The 16,244-nt window shown below is 46.9% G+C and overlaps 1 protein-coding gene across 2 annotated transcripts in view; it reads right to left on the bottom strand.

Annotated features, from left to right (window-relative positions):
- LOC140395432 (uncharacterized) overlaps window positions 1-15,843 on the bottom strand; it is a 29,596-nt gene extending 13,753 nt beyond the window's left edge. Inside the window, exons 1-2 of one of the 2 annotated variants that reach the window (XM_072483169.1) lie at window positions 15,705-15,843; window positions 12,119-12,277 (exon numbers count right to left, since the gene is read on the bottom strand). In XM_072483169.1, the coding sequence (XP_072339270.1) occupies window positions 12,119-12,277; window positions 15,705-15,751 (206 nt within the window). In that variant the 5' untranslated portion in view covers window positions 15,752-15,843. The remainder of the gene's footprint in view (window positions 1-12,118; window positions 12,278-15,704) is intronic. The other variant, XM_072483170.1, reaches the window with a different exon arrangement.
- Between the last annotated feature and the right edge of the window lie 401 nt (window positions 15,844-16,244).

Below are 16,244 nucleotides of genomic sequence, written 5' to 3' on the forward strand. Positions count from 1 at the left end.
GCAATGAAGTTACTGTGAAAAGCCCCTAGTCGCCACAATCCAATGCCTGTTCGGGTACACAGAGGGAGAATTCAAAATGCCCAATTCACCTAACACCACATCTTTCGGGACTTGTGGGAGGAAACCGGAGCACCCGGAGGAAACCCACGCAGACACGGGGAGAACGTGCAGACTCCACACAGACAGTGGCCCAAGCCGGGAATCAAACCTGGGACCCTGGAGCTGTGAAACAACAGTGCTACCCACTGTGCTACCATGCTGTCCAAAAGAGACCAGAGGGGAAATTGTTTCACACAGAGGATGGTGAGCATTTGGAATGGGCTGCCAGAGGGAGAGGCGGGTACAATTTTCTCCTTTAAAAAATAGTTAGTCGGTTACATAGGAAGAGCGTTATGGGTCAAATGCGGGCAAGTGGGACTAGCTTAATGATAGAAACTGGGCAGCATGGACAAGCTGGTTCGAAGGGCCTGTCTTCGGGCTGTAAATATCTATGCTCTATGACATTCAATGGCCTGCCACCACTGAACTCCCACTCTCAACATCCCTTGGGATTTCCACTGACTGAAAACTGAACTGGAATAGTCACATAAATACTGTGGCTACAAGAGCAGGTTAAAGTCTGAGAAACCTTTGGAGTAACTCATCACCTGACTCCCCAAAACCTATCCACCATCTACAAGATATAAGTCAGGAATGTGATAGAATACTGTTCACTTGCCTGGACGAGGGCAGCTCCAATAACACTCAAGAAACTTGACACCAGGACAAAGCTTCTGCTTGACTGGCACTTCATCCACAGCCTTTAACATTCCCTCCCTTCATACCGATGCAGTGGTAGTAGCAGTGTGTGCCACCTACAAGATGCAGAACGGCAACTTGATAAACCTCCTCTGTCAGTAGCCTCCAAACCCACAATCTCTACCGCCTAGAAGGACAAGGGCAGCAGATGCATGGGAACACCACCACCTGCAAGTTCCCCTCCAAGCCACTCACCATTCTGATTTGGAAATATATCGCCGTTCCTTTACTGTCGCTGGGTCAAAATCATGTAACTCGCTCCCTAACAGCTCTGTAGGTATACCTACACCACATGGACTGCAGCAGTTCAAGAAAAACGCCCCCACCACCTACTCAAGCACAACTGGGATGGACAATAAATGCTGACCCAGTCAATGATGCCCACATCCCATAAATGAATATAAGAAAAAACAATGAACCCACTCAAATCTTATTTCTAGCTATATACCAATAATCCAAGTACAAATCATAAACACAAACGCCTTTTTCTGCTTTCCCTGCCCCACTCTCTTTGTCCACAATCTCACCATTTCATCATCTCCTGATTTCATTATATGTGGTTTGGTGTGGTCAAATATAACCTTTACTGCAGTCATTTCCCTGAATAACATAATTCTTAGAACATTCTGCTCTGCAGCTGCCTCTCAAATCCCATCGAAATTTTAAAGATGGAAACCAGTCAAAAGCAATGGGGCTGGATTCTCCAAAAATGGGGCTATGTCCCCACGCCAGGGTAAAAACGCTGGCGTTTCACTCTTGACTTTCCTTAAGAAAGTCCTGAGCGATTCTCCTACCTGCAAGGGGCTGACAGGGCCCCGGAGTGTTCCTCGCAGCTCTGGCTGTGGATACGGGGCCCCGCACTTACGGTCGGGAGTCCGCGCATGCGCACTGCGGTGGTCTGCAGCAGCCGTGGCGTGCGCTATTGCGGACTTGGACTGCGGACCGTCATCCAAAATCGCGTTTGACGTGGTGGTGGAGAATGGCTGTTTGCGAGGAAATCGGGACCGAGATCGCGCGCGCCCTCGGATCCGTGCCGCCCGATCGCTCCCCTTGACGTCCATGAGGCCCCCATGGTGATCGCCCCCCCCCCCCCCCCCGCCTGAGTCCGCAGCCGCCACCCGAGGTTCCCGACAGCTGATACATGGTTAGAACCACACCGTCGGGAACTCAGCCAGTTTTGAGCGGAGAATTGCAGGGGGGATGGGGCGCCTCTTTCAATGGCCCCCTAGCCATTGTGCGCGAGAATCGCTTCAGCGGCACCGGTCCCAATTTGCTCATAAACGGCCATCCTCCGCCCCGTGCAGAACGCGATTTCGACGCGGGGCTGCGGAGAATCCAGCCCATGATTGCCAGGAAAAACAACCACAAAGGCAAGTTATTCAGTCAGTTAAGCCCTTGAAGTCTGAAGACGGATATTCACCTCTTAATCACAAATGTCCAAGTGCTAGCACTGGATGAAAAATCTCATACCTGGGCAAGACAGAGTAATGGTAATCTAGCTTCAGAAATCAGAGTAATGGTAATCTAGCTTCAGAAATGCCATGGGTCAGTAACTGTAATGTGTGCCTTTATTAAACTGTATACTTGCACGTAAATCCAGAAATCTAGGTCACCATTTGGGTGTTAACAATAGGAGGTATTTTTTGGTGGCTCACTTTGAGGGAGATGGCGGTGTGGTGGTATTGTCACAGGATTAGTAATTCAAGGTAATGCTCTGGGACTCTGGTTCGAATCCCACCATCCAAATGGTGACATTTGAATCCGATTAACAATCTAATGCTGACCATGAAACCATTGTTGACTTTCGTACAAACCCATCTGGTTCACTACTGTCCTTTAAGGAAGGAAATCTGCCATCCTCACCTGGTCAGGCCTACCTGTGACTCCAGACACATAGCAATGTGGTTGACTCTTAAATATCCTGTACTGTACACACCCCTGTCAGCATTAACGGGGCTGAGGTGGAGATGGTTAGCAGTTTCAAATTCCTAGGGGTGCACATCTCCAAAAACCTGTCCTGGTCCACCCACGTCGACGCTACCACCAAGAAAGCACAACAGCGCCTATACTTCCTCAGGAAACTAAGGAAATTCAGCATGTCCACATTAACCCTTACCAACTTTTACAGATGCACCATAGAAAGCATCCTATCAGGCTGCATCACAGACTGGTATGGCAACTGCTCGGCCCAGGACCGCAAGAAACTTCAGAGAGTCGTGAACACCGCCCAGTCCATCACACGAGCCTGCCTCCCATCCATTGACTCCATCTACACCTCCCGCTGCCTGGGGAAAGCGGGCAGCATAATCAAAGATCCCTCCCACCCGGCCTACTCACTCTTCCAACTTCTTCCATCGGGCAGGAGATACAGAAGTCTGAGAACACGCACGAACAGACTCAAAAACAGCTTCTTCCCCACTGTCACCAGACTCCTAAATGATCCTCTTATGGACTGACCTCATTAACACTACCTGTATGCTTCATCCGATGCCAGTGCTTATGTAGTTACATTGTATATGTTGTGTTGCCCTATTATGTATTTTCTTTTATTCCCTTTTCATGTATTTAATGATCTGTTGAGCTGCTCGCAGAAAAATACTTTTCACTGTATCTCGGTACATGTGACAATAAACAAATCCAATCCAATCCAATCCTCTTGCATGGTCGACCATGCCACTCAATTCAAAGGCAATCAGGGAGGTGCAATAAACACTGGCCCAGCCAGCGACACCCACATCCCACGATTGAATAAAAAACCACTTTCATCTGTTTCTGGTCCAGTTCCTAACCTCCAATGTGACTGGGTTTTATTTTGAGGCTCTGGCCCAGATACCTACGGGGAGAGGGCAGAAAGTGGCTGAGAAAGCTGAAAATGAGGATCATCTAATTAAACGGCAGGACCTCATTTGCAACTTTTTTCTACATTTCACAACTGGCAGCTGGATGGTCATGTGGGAAGGTCTTTGGGTGTTATAGTGTTTTACAGCACAGGAAGAGCCCCTTCGGCCATTGTATCTGCACCGGCCATCAAACACCTATCCATTCTAATCTACATTTTCCAGCACTTAGTCCATAGCATTGCATGCTCTGGCATTTCAAGTGCTCATTTAAATGCTTCTTAAATGTTGTGAGTGTTCCTGCTCTACCATCCTTTCAGGCAGCGAGTTCCAAATTCCCACCACCCTCTGGGTGAAAAAGCTTTTCCTCAAATCCCTTCTAAATCTCCTGCCCTTAGCTTAAATCCTGCCCCATGGTTACTGACCCCTCTACTAAGGGGAAATGTTCATTCCTATCTACCCTATCTATGTCCCTTATAATTTCAATAATACACCTCAATCAGGTCCCCCCTCAGCCTTCCCTGCTCAAAGGAAAACAACCTCCACTTAACCAGCATCTCTTCATAGCTGGAAAACTACAGCCTAGGCAACATCCTAGTGAATCCCCTCTGCACTCTTTCTGGTGCAATCACATTCTACTAATAGTATGGCGACCAGAACTGCACACAGTACTTTAGCTGTGACCTAACAAATGTTTTATACAGCTCCATCATAACCTTCCTGTTTCTCATATTCTATGCCTCGGTTAATAAAGGCAAGTATCCCATATGGCTTTTTAAGCACCTTATCTACCGAATTGAATGGAGTAACTGAACACAGTGAAAACTTTTGGTCGATCAGGGAAAGCTAGAATGGATTTGTGATGGAAATGTCATGTCTGACTAATCTTATTAAATTTTTTGAAGAGGCGACTAAGGTAGTGGACAGGGGACTATCTATAGATGTTATTTATATGGACTTTCAGATGACATTTGATAAAGTTTCACATAAGAGATTGTTAACCAGGGTGGAAGCCCATGGAATTGGGGGCAAATTATTGACATGGTTAGGAACTTGGTTGAGTGGCAGGCAACAAAGAGTGGGGATAATGGGTAATTACTCTAATTGGCAGATGACCAGTGGTGTACCACAGGGATCTGTATTGGCCCCTCAATTATTCAGAATATTCATGAATGACTCTGATGATGGCATAGAAAGCTATGGGGCGATTCTCCGAGCCCCGTGCCGGGCCGGAGAATCGCCGCAACCGCGCCACGATGCCCCGGTGCGTGATTCTTTGAGGTGCGGAGAATCGGCGGCATTTGCGCCGGCACGTTTGGCGCGGCGCGGCCACGGGAATCGGCGGGGCTGCCGATTCTCTGGCCCGGATGCCGAGCGGCCGCGCCGATACGACAGAGTCCCGCCGGCGTTGTTCACCCCTGGTCGTTGCCGGTGGGAACTCTGCAAGAACGGTCGGGGGGCAGCCTGGGGTGGGGGGTGGGGGCTCCTTCACCGGGGGGAACTCCAATGGGGTCTGGCCCACGATCGGGGCCCACCGATCGGCTGGCCGTCCTCTCCCCACCCCACCCCGGGCCTACTTTCTGGTGCGGCCGGCCCCTGAACACTGACTCCATCTTGAGTCGGGGCCGGCGCGCTAAAGAAGTCCCCCGCGCATGTGCAAGATGGCGCGGGCCAACTGCGCATGCGCAGGATTGAGCTGGCCCAACTGCGCATGCGCGGGTTGGCGTGGCGCCCATTTGGCGAAAGGAGACTGGAGCGACGTGAACCGCTCCAGCGCCGTGCTGGCCCCCTGTGGGGGCCAGAATCGTACGTAACCGGGCCTGGTTCGCGCCGTCATGAAACGCGACGGCTTTCATGACGGCGCAAACGCTTGGGCCCAATATTGGAGAATCGCCCTCTATCCAAATTCGCTGATGATACAAAGTTAGGCGGCATTGTAGGCAACTGAGATTATAGCATAACATTGCAAGGAGATATTGACAGACTAGGTGAATGGGCAAAATCGTGGCAGATGAAATTCAATGTAAGCAAGTGTGGGGTTATCCATTTTGGATCAAAAAAGGATAGAGTAGAATACTTTCTAAATGGAAAGAGGTTCAGTACAGTGGATGTCCAAAGAGACCTGGGAGTTCAGGCGCATAGATCCTTAAAATGCCATGAACAAGTGCAGAAATCTCTCCCTCAACATCAGCAAAACTAAAGAGCTGGTCATTGGCTTCAGGAAGCAAAGTATCATACACAACCCTGTCTGAATCAATGGTGCTGAGGTGGAGATGGTTGACAGCTTCAAATTCCTCGGTGTGCACATCCTCAACAATCTGTCCTGGTCCACCCACGTCGACGCTGCGACCAAGAAAGCACAAGAGCGCCTATAACTCCTCAGGAAACTAAGGAGATTCGTCATGTCCACATTGACTCATCAATTTTTACAGATGCACCATAGAAAACATCTTATCTGGCTGCATCACAGCTAGTATGGCAACTGTTCAGCCCAAGACCGTAAGAAACTACAGAATCGTGAACACAGCCCAGTCCATCACGTGAACCTGTCACCCATCCATTGACTATGTCTACACTGCTGCCTTGGGAAAGCGGGCAGCATAATCAAAAGCCCACTCCCCCCCCCCCCCCCCCCCCCCCAATCCGGGTTATTCTTCTCTTCCAACTTCTTCCATCAAGCATGAGATACAAAAGTCTGAGAACACGCACTAACAGATTCAAAAACAGCTTGTTCCCCGCTGTTACTAGACTCCTGAATGACCCTCTTATGGACTAAACTGATCTCTTCACACATCTTCTCCACTGAATAGTACTACACTCTGTATGCTCACCCGATGCCTGTGCTTATGTATTTACATTGTATATTTATGCATGTCCTCTGTTTTTCCATTTATGGAACGATCTGTCGGGACTGTATGCAGAACAATACTTCTCACTACCTCGGTACATATAACAATAAATCAAATTAAATTCAATTTTTTTTAAAAGGCTAATGGAATGCTAGCCTTTATATTTAGAGGATTGGAGTATAAAGACATAGAGGTTGTGCTGCAGCTATACAAAACCACTTGGAGTAGTTATGGGCACCAAACCTTAGGAAGGATATTTTGGCCTTGGAGCGAGTGCAATGTAGGTTTACAAAAATGATACCTGGACTACAGAGGTTGAATTATGAGGAGAGGTTACTCAAATTAGAACTGTTTTCCATAGAATTTAGAAGGTTAAGGGGTGATCTAATTGAAGTATTCAAGATATTAACAGGGAAAGACAGGGTACATAAAGATAAACTACTTCTACTGGCTGGAGATTCTAAAACTAGGGGGCACAGTCTAAAAATTAGGACTAGACTATTCAGGGGAGATGTTGGGAAGCATTTCTTCACTCAAAGAATGGTAAAGGTTTGGAACTCTCCCACAAACAGCAGTTTAAGCTGGATCAGTTGTTGATTTTAAATCTGAGACATAGATTTTTGTTAAGCAAAGATATGAGCCAAAGGCAGGTATATGGAGTTAGGTCACAGATCAGTCATGATCTCATTAAATGGCAGGGCAGGCTTGAGGGGCTGAATGGCCTACTTTTGGTCATATGTGCCTGTCCTGCGGTCTTCAGGAATCAAGGGAGATGTATTGTACTTCCTACTGTTCATTGTGTATTCCCTTGCGATGTTTGTCCTTCTAATCTGTATTGGTGGAGAGGACGAAATGAGAGAGGGCAAGATTGAAGAGATTGCAGGTAAAGTTGCAAAGTCCTGGATGGAGGTTGAGGATGGATGTGCAGAATGAAGACTCAAAAGGTTCATGGTTCCTATTGCAGGAAAGATTCTGATTATAGAAAGGAAATGTGGTGAGCTTGGGAACTGGAAGAGATTAGGGAACCAACCCCTGCTCTGCCTGGCTCACAGGCAGTACTCAAAGGCACTTAGCTGCTAGATCGGGCCTTTCACACTTCCCTTTAGCTCCAGGGTTTCCTGAGCCTTGGGAAATCTAGCCCTTTGTTTTAAAACTGGCTGACAGCCTCATTAAAATATTTCAATCACAAACCTATATCTGGAGACAAAAACAGAAAATACTGGACAATCTCAGCAGGAGAGAGAAGTGAGCTAACGTTTCGAGTCTGGGTGACTCTTTGTCAAAGCTAGAGAGAACTGGAAATGGGGTCAGATTTATACTGTTGGGGGGGGGAGGGAGCGGTGGGGCTGGATAGGGGGCCAGCGATAGGTGGAGATTGACAAAGATGTCAAGGATAGAAGACAAAAGGAATGTAAATGGAGGTAATTAAGGCTAATAAGGGTGCTGATAGTGGCACATAAAGAGGTTAGAATGTGAGAATGGCAGCACAAAGATGAACAATGAATGAAAGGGCAACTAGGAACAGTTGGTTCAAGTGGACTGGCGGGGGAGGGGGGAACGATGGTGAGGGAAAAACAGATTAATGGAAGAAATGAAAATTAATGGATTGAAATAAAAATGGGGTGAAGTGGAATTAGTGTACAGTCTATCCCAGAATTTTGAAGTAGAAAGGTCAAGGAAGGGAAGAGAAGTGTCGGAGATGGACCATGTGAAGGTGATAGAGGGGTGGTAATTGGAAGCAAAATTAATAATTTTTTCCAGGACCAAACGGGAACATGAAGCGGCACTGGAACAGATGTCGATGTACCGATTAAAGAGTTGTGGGATAGGGCTGAAGTAGGACTGGAACAAGGAATGTTCCACATACCTCACAAAGAGACAGGCAAAACTGGGATCCATGCTGGGACCCTTTGCTTTGGAGGAAATGAGGCATTCATAGAATTTAGTGCAGAAGGAGGCCATTCGGCCCATTGAGTCTGCACCAGCCCTTACAAAGAGCACCCTACTGAAGCCCACATATCTACCCTATCCCCGTAACCCCTACTTAACATTATTTGGACACTAAGGGCAATTTAGCATGGCTAATCCACCTAACCCGCACATCTTTGGACTGTGGGAGGAAACCGGAGCACCCGGAGGAAACCCACGCAAACATGGGGAGAACGTGCAGACTCCGCAAAGGCAATGACCCAGCCGGGAATCGAACCTGGGACCCTGGAGCTGTGAAGCAACTGCTAACCACTATGCTACCGTGCTGCCCTATGTTGAAGGAGAAATTGTTGAGTGAGATGACAAGTTCTGCCAGCTGGAGGAGAGTGCTGGTGGATGGGGATTGTTCGGGCCTCTGTTTGAGGAAGAAGCGGCGAGCCCTCAGATCATCCCGGTGGGGAAAGGAGGTTTAGAGGGATTGGACATCCATGGTAAAGAGGGGGCGGTTAGGGCCGGGGAACTGGAAGTTGTTGATATGATGTAAAGCATCAGAGGAATCACGAATGTGAGGTTGGAAGGACTGGACAAGAGGAGAGAATATGGAGTCAAGATAGGAAGAAATTAGTTTGGTAGGACAGGAACAGGCTGATACGATGGGCCTAATGGGACAGTCCTGTTTGTGGATTTTGGGGAGGACTGTCTACACCTGGAGAGTAGGTTAGTCACTCAGCTCCCAACCTGTCCCCATTAAAACTGGAAGTGGTTGTGTTGGAGGCAGATTGTCAGTCAGATTTCCAGTTTTTAAAATCATAGAATCTCTACAGTGCAGAACGAGTCCATTCGGCTTATTGAGTCTACATCAAACCTCTGAAAGAGCACCCTACCTAGGTCCATTCACGCTATCCCCATAATCCCACCTACCATTTGGACAATAAGGGACAATTTAGCATGGCCAAGCCACCTAACCTTCACATCGTTGGATTGTGAGAGGAATCCGGAAAACATGCAAACTCCACAGTCATCCAAGGTCAAGGTGTCCATGGCGCTGTGAGGCAGCAGTGCTAACCAGTGTGCCACCCGAACTCTTAACCTGCCCTTCCTCACCCATTATAGGTTAAAATTACCACCTTCACTTTTCTCAGGCTTCTGACTTGTTACAAATGCAAGACATTTTAAAGCAGTTATGTTTTAAATTGTCTTAATTAATTTAAGGTGAAACAAAGTGAAGGGCTTTTTTGACAATACTGGAAAACTCACCTTGGTTGACAAGAATAAGAGATCCTGCTCAAAGCTGAGAGGAGTTTGGGACTATAACTTCAAAGCTCCTGAGAGTGAGGCATAACATATAAGGGCAGCATGGTACCACAGTGGTCAACACTGTTGCTTCACAGCCCCAGGGTCCCAGATTCGATTTCCGGCTTGGGTCACTGTCTGTGTGGAGTCTGCATGTTCTCCCTGTGTCTGCGGGAGTTTCCTCCAGGTGCTCCAGTTTCCTCCCACAAGTCCCAAAAGATGTGCTGTTAGGTAATTTGGACATTCTGAATTCTCCCTCTGTATACCCGAACAGGTGCCGGAATGTGGCGACTAGGGGCTTTTCACAGTAACTTCATTGCAGTGTTAATGTAAGCCTACTTGTGACAATAACAATTATTATTATTAAAGGGTTTTTGGTTGTTGATCAGTTAATGGGGAAAATGCCTTTTCTGTACATTTATATATTAGGTGCCTACGAAGTAATGTTTATTCGAGATTGATATTAGTTTGTTTCTTACAGTAAAAGTGTTAAAAACATGAAAACATGTGCGATTTTTGGTCACTGGGAGAAACATGGGCAAATCACATTAAATCAGTAGCAAATTCCTTACTTCCTGGAGAACTGTGGTATCAGAATTGGTATAGGAATTCTTTTTTCTAAGTCTTTCCATGACAGCATGGTGGCACGGTGGTTAGCAATGCTGCCTCACAGCACCAGGGACCTGGGTTCAATTCAGGTTTTGGGTGACTGTCTGTGTAGACTTTACACTTTCTCCCCTTCTTTGCATGGGTTTCGTCTGGGTGCTCTGGTTTCATCCCACAGTCCAAAGATGAGCAGGTTATGTGGATTGGCCATGATAAATTGCCTCTTAGTGTCCAAAGATGTGCAGGTTAGATGGGGTTATGGGGATAGGGAGCAAGAATGGGCCTAGGTAGGGTGCTCTTTCAGAGGGTCAGTACAGACTTAATGTGCCGAATGGCCTCCTTCTGCACTGTAGGAATTCTATGGTTCTAAGTTGCTGAATGACATTTTTCATGATCCTTGGATGTAAATGAGGAGGAATTGTATGTGGAAGTTGTATATGGAAGTGTATACAGTATTTTGTGTTATTTGTAGTATATATATATATATATATATATATATAATCAATCGCTGTTTTTAAAGGATAATATTATTTACTGTACAGCTACACTAATTATATGCTTGAATATTCCTATTGTTTGGAAAATTAACACGTAACAAAAAAAAAAAATTAGAAATCGCGCAGAGCAAGATATATACATGGCAAAATGATATATTTACACAGCTTTGTTCACTGGCCCTCACCCGTACGTGCCAGTTTCCCCAACCCTTCATGTTATCTCTTGCTCATCCACCCTCCCAGGCAGTCCCCCCTTCCCCCCCCCCCCTCCCAGGACGTCCCCTCCACCCCCCCCCTCCCAGGACGTCCCCTCCACCCCCCCACCCCTCCCAGGACGTCCCCTCCACCCCCCCCCCTCCCAGGACGTCCCCTCCACCCCCCCCCCCCTCCCCCCCCAAGGTTGCTGCTGCTGCTGACCGACCTTCCTCTAACGCTCCGCTAGATAGTCTAGGAACGGTTGCCACCTCCTGTAGAACCCCTGCGCAGATCCTCTCAAGGCAAACTTAATCCTCTCCAACTTTATGAACCCAGCCATATCATTTATCCAGGCCTCCAGGCTGGGGGGCTTCGCCTCCTTCCACATTAGCAAGATCCTTCGCTGGGCTACTAGGGACGCAAAGGCCAGAATGCCGGCCCCTTTCGCCTCCTGCACTCCCGGTTCGTCCACTACTCCAAATATTGCTAGCCCCCAGCTTGGCTTGACCTGGACTTTCACCACCTGAGATATTGCTCCCGCCACTCCTCTCCAGAACCCCTCCAGTGCCGGGCATGACCAAAACATATGGGCATGGTTCGCCGGGCTCCCTGAGCACCTTCCACATCTGTCCTCTACCCCAAAGAACCTACTCAACCTCGCCCCCGTCAAGTGCGCTCTGTGGACCACCTTAAATTATATCAGGCTGAGCCTACCCTAAATTGTATCAGGCTGAGCCTAAGTGCCACCTTTTTGATGTGATGTTAAACCAAAGTCCGGTCTGCCCTCTCAAATGAGCTTGATGGATCCCATGGGACCATATAGAAGAGATCCTGGTCAGTACTTGTCCCTCAATCAACATGACACTGACATTATCTGGTCTTTATTACATTGCTGCTTGTGGGAATCGGTTGTGTGCAAATATCCTGCCATGTTTCCCACTTTACTTGATTTAAGTGCTTTGGCATGTCCTGTGGTCATGAATGGTGCTATATAAAAACTAGTTTTTCTTTTAAGGTTTTCTAAGGCAGCTATTTTTAATGATCTGGGAGGCAAGAACAAATAAGAACCCGCAAAGTAATGAGTGCAGTTTCTAACAGTTTACCACATACGTACGTGTTTCCAGTAGGATGTAAGGATAGCACAGGATCACCACGGCCGTTTGCTCGCATTACTCTTAGGCAGCTGCCATTGCATACGTCGAAAATCCGGATCTTTCCATCGCCACATCCACTGATCACACGCAGATAAAGAAATTTCACACACAGCACTTCCCTGGAGAAAAACATCGCTAGAAATTGGATTTGATCATTGACATAAAATTGAGAGTACATCAAAATAAAGTGGATAATTTTAACCCCAAAGGCCAGTAGTTTGAGTTAGATGTTAAAATGCTAACATTTGAAACAGAAATCCAACCCAACTTAACCCTGCCTGTTTCGTGAGGGCCAGGCGAGCAACTCCACGCACCCCCCCACCGCTGGAGGTGAGACAGTCATTGGAACACTTTAAGGAGACTGTCCTTCATTTTAACAGTGCTTCTACTTTTAACCAATGTGGTCATGTTTCTATGCCTCAGGAAACCCAACAAGAGATGATGTGAAGAGCCCTTCGTGTTGGGTGGGGTTACTGGGTTATGGGGATAGGGTGGAGGTGTTGACCTTGGGTAGGGTGCTCTTTCCAAGAGCCGGTGCAGACTCGATGGGCCGAATGGCCTCCTTCTGCACTGTAAATTCTATGATAATCCTTCAGATAAGTGGGAAACCGCTTCTACAGCACTGTTTCTGGAGGTGCAGGGGTACAATCTCTTTCGACCTCCCTAGCTGCTCCGCCATAGAGTCCTTTTGTAAGGGCCCCGAAGAATCCAGCACGAGTTTTAAGGATACAAAATAATAACGTTTATTTACTATAACAATATATACATAACAGTAGCAGTAACTGCCCTTGCTACCTTCTCCTTCCTCCTGGTTCCTGGACTGGCCAGCTTATTTATAGTAGGAGTTCCTCCGCCCCCCTCATTGGGGAAGTTCATACTCCCATAGGATTGTGGGATAGTCATTAGTCCCCAGCCAATCGTCAGTAGGCAGGTTATAACAAGTCCTCTTGCTGCAGGTGACTGCAGTTAATAATTACAGGACATAAGGACATTTCATACTGAGTTTCCATGCATAAAGCAACCCCTCCAAACAAGCGGCCTTGTAAATATCAGGACTAAAATATTACAACACATTCAGGTCTTCAAAGGGCTTGCTGTATTCACCGCAAAATCTATTTAATGGAAATAATTAGAATTCTTGCGATTGTCATTTTTCTGCACCTGATTTGTCAGTCTTTCTAAGCCCTTCTAAGTTTTTCTAAGATTGGTCTATCAGTGAAATCGATAATATATGAAATAAATCAAAATTGGGTTACAGTTCCAATCTGTGAGGGTAAATGTTGAAAGTTCCAAGCTTTTACTTTCTTCCTCACTGTTGAGTGTATTCAATGTTATTTCTCTGCAATGTTTAGTTGAATGAATTTGCAGTTATGACTGAGACCCTGATGCAGAATTGAAACAGGGCTCTGTTACAGGAGGACATACACCTGAGACAGAGGGACAGCATGAAAGGCAATCCTGCTGAGCTTGAGGTGAGAGAAAACAAACAAGGCTCTGCCCAAGGAAGGAACATGGGGGTTGGGGGGGGGGGGGGGGGGGGGGTTGGGGGGGGGGGGGGGGGGGGGGGTTGGGGGGGGGGGGGGGGGGGGTTGGGGGGGGGGGGGGGGTGTGGCGGGGGGGGGGGGGGGGTGGGGGGGGCGGGGGGGGCGGGGGGGGGCGGGGGGGGGGCGGGGGGGGGACATCTAAATGATAAGATGGGAAGCCACAGAGGACTAGATAAACACAGAACTCTTAATCAGGAAATCGAGAGTTACCCAATCAGCGAAACAGAGAAGGAATGAGAGCATGTGGAATAAGGACAAGAGGAGGAAGACAGCAAGTGAGATCTTATTGAGGGGAGTAAAGAGAAACATCGTTCAGGAGAAGGTAAAGAGAGAGGCTGCACATTAGGTATATAAGAGGGAGACCTTGGGAGGGTTTTTTTTGGCCCTTCCCACCAGTGCGATCTTCGGGTCCGGCCGAAGACAACTCTCGGTAAGCAAGACATACAGAACGTTGTAGACTTCAACAGGTCGTGAAGGCCAATACAGAGCCATCTCCACCGTCAGAAAACATGGAGGGTTGGGAGGAAAATCCAGCCCATGTTGCTCATATATAGGAAAGAGAAGGAAGATAATTTTGTCTACCCAATACCCAGCTGTGTGTTGACTGTCATCTCACTGTATGGATGGTGATGGAAAGGGCAAGATTGAGATGGTAACAAGCCAACAATGAAAGGAAGAATGTGAGAGACTTGGGGGGAAAAGGGCTGAGTGAAACAGAAAGATCAGGACAGGGAAGAGAAATAAAACCAGTCACATAGAGACACTTCTGGAAACAAATTGTTTGCGTTATACAACAGCAAATTACTTAGACGTAGGAGTGAGACAGGCAAAGCACTAGGTTATATCTGTTTTCTGTAGCTTATTTTTCCTGGCACAGGCCGATAGCCTGAAACCAGCTGTAGCTTGAAGGGCGACACTCCACATCAGGCACAGCTGACCAGGAGATCAGCCACCAAAAGCAGATTGGAAAGATTTGCTTACTTGTTTGCCCGTGTAACAAACGCATCTTCCTTGGCCATCAAGCCCTCTGGTGGGGGGGGGACTCAAATCCAGGGCTTCAGGATCAGATGCAGGGACACCACCCACTGCCACAAGACGTCCAAAACCAATTCGTACAACATGAGAAATATCTTCAATGTCATTTGTACCTTTCTAATTTATTGTTTCAACCCACCCCAAAGTGTTATTCTCTTTGTTCTCAAGGCGCTCATTTAGGCTGTAATGGGATCCATAGGTTTCTCTGTTAAATGAGTTTTTATTAATGCAAAGTCTTGGAAGGGTGGCACGGTGTTTTAGGGTGGCAGGGCAGCACAATGGTTAGCCCTGCTGCCTCACAGCACCAGGGACTCGGGTTCAATTCCAGTCTTGGGTGACTGACTGTGTGGAGTCTGCACGTTCTCCCCGTATCTGAGTGGGTTTCCTCCGGGTGCTCCGGTTTCCTCCCACAGACCAAAGATATGCAAGTTAGGTGGATTGACCATGCTAAATTGCCCCTTAGTGTCTAGGGATGTGCAGGTTAGGTTATGGGATTAGTATAATCTTTATTAGTGTCACAAGTAGGTTTACATTAACACTGCAATAAAGTTCCTGTGAAAATCCCCTAGTCGCCACACGAATGGTGCCTGTTCGGGTACACAAAGGGAGAATTCAGTATGTCCAATTCACCTCACAAGCACGTCTTTCGGGACTTGTGGGAGGAAACAACAGACACGAAAATGGTTTGTTCATACTACGGAACACACATGCTCTGAAACCAGTGGGTCCATTAAAAACTTTAATCCAAGAAGCAAAACCTCCTGCTGCTATAATTAAAGATGGAAAAAGTTGTCATGTTGTGTTGAAGCTTAAAGAGACAAAAATATAGAAATTAAACCTAATCTATTACACGTGGAGAAAAATTGGCAAGAATGTTTTTCATCCATTTTGACAAAGGTTATTTTTAATGTTCGAGTTTGGAATAATTATGCATCATTGATGCCTTATTTACTATTAAGTTACTTACTGTGGATGGTTGAAAGTCATTAAACATTCACTAAATTTTCCAATCATACTCCAGGCCTTAACACATCTATCTTTGCTTCCACTGATCAAATGCCATTGATCAACAGACAGACATGTGATTGAGCTTATATGACCAATCAGAACCTGAATAATCAAAGAAGGGAATTCATCAATTGAATAGTACAACCACATCAATCCTGCCACAGTGACACAGAATGAATTTCAACAGTCAATATTATACATCACACAGTAAACAGAGTAGAATGTCTAGACCCCAGCTCGATCATGTCGTAACACTGGTCTCTATTTCAAGATGATCATTTTTACCCTTTTATTCTGAATTGCGTTGCGACTATGGAGGATTTTCTAATTCTAAGCCTAAAGTAAATATGCAAAGCTATCATCTATTATAGAAATAGAAAGGATGAAATACTCAGCAGGTCAGGCACAAACAGTGTAGACAGACACTGAGAGTTCATGGGCAGAATTTAAGCGGCCCCTTGCCGACAAGCTGGAAAGATTGTCAAAATGGGGGGGGCGG

The sequence above is a fragment of the Scyliorhinus torazame genome, chromosome 18 (assembly GCF_047496885.1).
Source record: "Scyliorhinus torazame isolate Kashiwa2021f chromosome 18, sScyTor2.1, whole genome shotgun sequence".
Classification (NCBI taxonomy): Eukaryota; Metazoa; Chordata; class Chondrichthyes; order Carcharhiniformes; family Scyliorhinidae; genus Scyliorhinus; species Scyliorhinus torazame.